The sequence below is a fragment of the Leptonychotes weddellii genome, chromosome 15, assembly GCF_054177405.1.
Source record: "Leptonychotes weddellii isolate Sample4059 chromosome 15, ASM5417740v2, whole genome shotgun sequence".
Lineage (NCBI taxonomy): Eukaryota > Metazoa > Chordata > Mammalia > Carnivora > Phocidae > Leptonychotes > Leptonychotes weddellii.
In genome coordinates this window covers 49,675,078-49,680,806 of record NC_138383.1, presented here as the reverse complement: position 1 = coordinate 49,680,806, position 5,729 = coordinate 49,675,078, and the positions used below count along the sequence as shown (strand labels likewise).

General features: G+C 60.1%; 1 protein-coding gene across 2 annotated transcripts; it reads right to left on the bottom strand.

Annotated features, from left to right (window-relative positions):
- Positions 1 to 1,778: 1,778 nt before the first annotated feature.
- On the bottom strand, positions 1,779 to 5,037 carry LOC102738789 (asialoglycoprotein receptor 1). Of its 2 annotated transcripts, XM_006738932.3 has the most exons (9): positions 4,716 to 4,967; positions 4,410 to 4,499; positions 3,285 to 3,401; positions 3,047 to 3,142; positions 2,890 to 2,961; positions 2,708 to 2,794; positions 2,467 to 2,618; positions 2,283 to 2,389; positions 1,779 to 2,186 (listed from the first exon to the last, which is right to left on the bottom strand). In XM_006738932.3, exons 2-9 carry the CDS (start codon positions 4,474 to 4,476, stop codon positions 2,030 to 2,032), a joined length of 855 nt encoding a protein of 284 aa, XP_006738995.2. In that variant the 5' UTR covers positions 4,477 to 4,499; positions 4,716 to 4,967; the 3' UTR covers positions 1,779 to 2,029. The 2 variants fall into 2 exon arrangements, with proteins under 2 accessions (XP_006738995.2, XP_081661969.1); XM_081805843.1 differs by lacking the exon at positions 2,467 to 2,618 and having other exon boundaries at positions 4,716 to 5,037.
- Positions 5,038 to 5,729: the final 692 nt, after the last annotated feature.

Sequence of the window (5,729 nt, the reverse complement as noted above, 5' to 3'; positions counted from 1 at the left end):
GCTGAGCAGGGAGCCCGATGCGGGACTCGATCCCGGGACTCCGGGATCATGACCTGAGCCGAAGGCAGTCGCTTAACCAACTGAGCCACCCAGGCACCCCAAACATGTTTTGTTTTAAGATTTTGTTTATGTGGGGCACCCACTCCCCCTGCTTGTGTTCCCTCTCTGTCTCTCTCTGTCAGATAAATAAATGAAATCTTTAAAAAAAAAAAGATTTTGTTTTTTTATCTGACAGAGAGAGAGCACGAGCAGGGGGAACAGCAGAGGGAGAGGGAGAAGCAGACTCCACGCTGAGCAGGGAGCCCGATGCGGGGCTCTACCCCAGGACCCCCGGATCGTGACCTGAGCCGAAGGCAGCCGCTTAACTAACTGAGCCAACCAGGCGCTCCTATTTATTTATGGGGGGGGGAGGGGCAGGAGGGAAGGGGAGAGAATCTCAAGCAGACTCCCCACTGAGCAAAGAGCCTGATGTGGGGCTTGATCTCATGACCCCAAGATCATGATCTGAGCTGAAATTAAGAGTCAGACGCTTAACCAACTGAGCCACCTAGCCTCCCCAATGTATTATCTTTTTAATACATCATTTGATTGGGTTTGCTAATGACTTATATAGGAATTTTATCTTTCTGGTCCTTATAGTGGAAATTCTCTATTCAAAATTTGTTAAAACTCGCTTGATGGCCCAGTATTTGCTCATTTTTTAAAATGTCCCAGTGTACTCGAATAGAATACATACACTGTGGTTGATGATTTGTTAATAAATCCCTGCTTTCTATTCTGAGGGGTTTTATTCTTTTTCAAGTCCCTTGAGTTGAAACTTAGCTTATTTCCATTCAACCTTGTTTTTTATTTTTTTATTTTTATTTTTTTAGATTTATTTATTTATTTATTTGAGACAGAGAGAATGAGAGAGAGAGAGCACATGAGAGGGGGGAGGGTCAGAGGGAGAAGCAGGCTCCCTGCCGAGCAGGGAGCCCGATGCGGGACTCGATCCCGGGACTCCAGGATCATGACCCGAGCCGAAGGCAGTCGCTTAACCAACTGAGCCACCCAGGCGCCCCAACCTTGTTTTTTAACAAATGTGCTTCACTCTATATACCTTTCCTCCCGAGAACTGCTTTAGACCATCCCACAATCTCAGTATGTAGTGCTCTGCTCGTTCATTTCTCAATTACCTGACTGCTTCACTTTTATTTTCTCTTATAGTCAAAGTTATCTGGAAAGATGGTGAGCCCTTCATATGCTGATAGATCTGTCTCTGTCTCCACTTTTGTGTTCATTCAATGTTTGCTGATAATCCAGTGAGTGTCTGCAAAGTCTTAATCTGTTCGTTCCCGTGAACTCCCATCCTGGGTTGTGGATTCTGTTTATTTGGGGGCTTCTCTGCCTCGCTCCTGGTTTTCTGGCTTTCTTTGCAGGTTTAGTGGTTCTCGGTGGTAGGCTCATCTTCATGTTCACTGTATTTGTTGCCTGTCTGTGGATACTACCTCTGTCCACTGTAATGCACGCAGCGGACACCAGTGAGTTTCATTCAAAGCCTCTGAAGCACTGGACACATCGGGGTGACTCTGGTCCTAGGGGAACTGCTGCAGGTGCGGCGGTCCCCAGCAACGGGACACCTTTACCGGGGAAGACTCAGAACAGGAGCCCTAACTCCCATCCCTGTAAGCACCAAAGCCCATGGGGTTCTCACCAGGCCCCGCGGCCTGCCCCAGGCTTCCCACCAACCAGCCCACTCCCGATTCCTAATGCCCAATAACCAGACAACGCATGGCACGTTTAGAGTATTTCTGGTCTTTTTACTCTAAAAAAGGATGACCATACTCTGCAGGCTGCAGCAGGTGACAGGGGTTTCGATCTCCCCGCCCCGCCAAACGCGATTGTACGTTCCTCAGACGGCGTCTTTCCCCTTCCCTTAAAACCCTGGATGAGCCATCCCCGAGACAGTGGAGGAGCACCCCCGCCCCCGACGGGAGGGTCACGGGGCAGGTGGAGGCACGGAGGAAATAAATTAGGGGAGAGGAGGCTCCTAGCGGGCCGGCTCGCGCGCTGTCTCGCACACCCAGCGGTAGGGTCTCTGGCACACGTCGTCGTTCCAGCGGCCGTCTTCGGTGAAGTGCGCGCAGTCCTCGCCTCCCCCGAGCCCGTGGCCGTACCAGTCGTCCGGCTGCTCGGGCCTCCAGTTCCTGCGGAGACGAGCGGATGTGCGCCCCACCGCCCCCTCCGGCCCCCTCCGGCCCCCTCCGGCCGAGCCCCGGGGCCACGGGGGCGCGCACACTCACTTGAAGCCCGTCTCGTAGTCCGTCCCGTCCACCCACTTCCAGAGCCCACTCTGGTCGGTGAGGCCCATCCAGGTGTTCACAGGACCCATGTGGTGCTGGACAAACTTCTGGGGACAGGGGAGGGGGTGGTGAGCGCTCCCCGGAGCCGCCCCCCGCCCCTGCGCGCCAGCCCCCGGGCGCTCACCTGCTCCTCCCAGGAGCCCACCACCACCAGGTGCGCGCTCTCCAGCTGGCAATACCGGTCCGCCTCGGCCCAGGACTTCCCGGAGCGGGAGAACCAGTAGCAGCTGCCCTCGTACTCCAGCCAGTTGACCGGGCAGCAGGCCCTCGCCGAGCCTGGGGGGCAGGGGAGGGCGGGGGCGCTGAGGAGCGGCCGGCGGGGCGGGGGGCGGCCGAGCGCGCGCGCGCCCCCGCCTCCCCCTCACCGTTGCCGTGGAGGACGGCCATCTGACAGCTCAGGCTTCGCAGGTCCGACACGAACTGCTTCACGTGCAACAGCAGGCCCGAGTGATCTGGGGGGCGGGGAGCGGGGGTCACTCACGCGCGCCGCCACACCCCTGGGTTTGGCCCGAGGGCCCCCCCGCATCACACATGCGGGGTCTCTGACCTTCGCTCAGGTCCTGCTGCTGTTTCTCCAGCTGGGACTCCAGCGACTTCATCTTTCTGCCCACACTTCCTCCTGGGGGAGACACCTGCTCAGCGGCCCCCCCCCCCGCATCCCTAGCGTTCCACGGCCCCCCAGCCCCAGCCCCAGGCCCCCTCACCCTGGCTGCTCAGGGCCTTGACCTCGACCTCGGCGCTCGCTGTTAAGTTGCTGAAAGTCTCTCTCAGGGCCTGCAGCTCCGCCTGCAGCCTGGAGTCTGGGCGGGGGAGACGGTGTGCAGTGGGCAGAAGGAGGGGGCCGTGTCCGCCGTCGCGGAAGTCAGCCCTCTCCCACCCCTGCCCCCCCCCGCCCCAGCCCCCGGCGTGGCTCCCCTCCCAGCCCACTCCCAGGGCACCCACTCTGGGATCCGATGACACAGACAACCACCAGCAGCAGGAGGCCGAGGCCCAGGGAGAGCCGGAGGAGGCAGGGTCCGGAGCAGAGCCGCCGGAACAGCGGCTGCGAGGCGGGTGGCCCTAGCAAGAAGGGGGGGGCATCGCGGTCTCAGGGACACAGGGGCAGCCGGGCAGCTCTGGGGCCGCCGGACGACAGCGGGCTAAGGCTCCTCTCCTGGACGAGGAGGAACCATAGGGATTAAGAAGTCCGGGTGGTTGGGGACCCTGAGCGGCCAGGGGCAGCTGGAGGGTGGCCCCCAGCTTGGCCCCGCCCCAGCCCGCCCGGGCCCTGAGCCTCTGCTGACACCTAGTGTCCGGCCTGTGTCACAGACGCTGATGAGCCTCTTCGAGCCTAGAGCTTGCCGGCCGCAGCCCGAGGAGTGGGTGGGGGGACGGGGTCGCTGCCCCCAGCCCACCCCAGAAAGGGGAGGAAAGGGGAGGAGGTTTCTTCCTCTCCCCATGAACCCCACTGCCCTGGCTGGGCGCAGGGACAGAAGACCGAGCAGCCAGAGCCCCCCGAGTTGCCCCCACCTGCAACCCTCCCCCTACACCCATCCCCGAGGCCCCTCCTGCTCAGCCCAAACAGCATCCCTGCTCGCAGGAGAAAGAAGGGGGGCTTGTTTCTGTTGGATGGGGGCCTCATCCTCCTTGGATACTTGGTCCCTTGGCCTCCTCACCGAAGTCTGACCCCTTGACCAAATGGCCCCGGGCACCTGGGGCACTCACGCTCATACACACTCACACACGGGGCCAAGGCTCACCAGGTGTTCGAGGGAAGAAGGGGGACCTAACACCTCCCGGTCACTCCTGGGCCCCTGGATCCGCACCCCCCCACCCAAGCTCCTGAGCAGTGGGCATCGTGGCAAGGCTCAGGAGGCCTGCGGAGGCCTGGGAGTCCCGTCACAGAGAAAGGGGCTCCAGCCCCACAGCCTCCACGTCCCCCAAGAGGGGACGGCTCAGACCATCTCCTGGTGAGTGGGGCAGACCCAGGGACAGAGGCAGGGTCACAGGAGGAAGGGGGAGCTGAGGCAAGGGTTCAAGAGCCACCTCACGCTCACCTTTCAGAACTGGAAGGAAGCGTCCCCTTACCTTGTCGGAGCTGATGGTCATTGTCCTCGTTGTCCAGATGCTGAAGATCTTGATAGTCATTTGTCATGGTAGGGTTGGCTGGACCTGGGCCTGGGACAAGGCTGGGGTTAGGGCTGAGGCTGGGGCCCAACAGAGCCAGGCTGTGGGGTCCAGTCCGTTTCTAAGCGATCGGTGGCTATAGGAAAACATTCTTTCTCCCATTCGCTCCCAGGCCTGACATCCAGACTTCTTCCTCTGAAGTTTTCCTGCCCAGCACCCCCCGCCCCACTAGTCAGTCCCGGTCCCCTGCCCTTCCTCCCCTTTTACTTGCTGACGGTCTTGAGGTTGGTTCCTGGATCCCTCAATGCTGTGCAGATCCTAGGCTAAGAAGGGGGCTGAAGCCTGGAGGCTTGGGATGCACGGACAGCCCTGGACGGTGGGAGGGGAGGGAGCAGGGTCCATACGAGGGCCCTGAGCGCTGCGTGTCTGCGTCTGCCTGTGCGTGTGCGTGTGTGTGTGTGTGTGTGTGTGTGTGTGTGTCCCAACACTCGGAACCTGGCATCCCCAGTGCCCGGGACTTTGGACAGTAAACAGAGGTGAAAAAGGATTTGGAACTCAGGGGATGTGTGGAGTGGGAGTGGGGGATGGGTCGCCCCTGCTTTCTTCCCCAGGGAGGGGGAGTCGCCTGGTCTGTCCCTCTCCCCCTCACGCCCCTGCCAGTCACCCCACTAATCTCTGCAGGATTTGGGATGGGGAGCCAGTCCAGAAGGCGCCCTGGGAGCATGCACCCTGCCTCCTTTCACTTCCTGCTGCTAAATTTCTCAGAATTGTTGGTGTTTCCAAATATCCCTGACCAGGAAGAGGGGGCCTCACGCTCTGCTCTTGCCCAATCCGGGCTCTGACCCTGGCATCTGAGCCTGGGCCCCAGCCTCCCGTGGAGACTCAGCGGCCAGGCTCTCGGGCTTGGGGCTCGCTGGCTTCACTCTCCCAGGGAGCAAAGTCTTCCAGGCAGCATGGGGGTGGTGCGGGGAGAGACAGGTGAGCAGTTTTTTCCCACCCCAGCTGGGATTGGTGCCAACAAGCTCCCATCGGCTCCTACTGTGTGCCCAAGGCTTCTCATCAGGGAACTCCTCTCATGAACCCCAGAGCTTAGTCCCATTTGCAGATGAGGGAACAGGCCCAGCAGGTAAGAGCTTACCCAGGGTTATAAAGTGCAAGGAAGGAGCAGAGGGAGGTCTAGAATGTAAACCTCCCGGCTCCAGGAACTGTGCTCTGTCCCCAAGCCACACCCAGAACCCGGATCCCATGCCATCACCAGGGCTGGGCCCTGGGGTCTGCGAG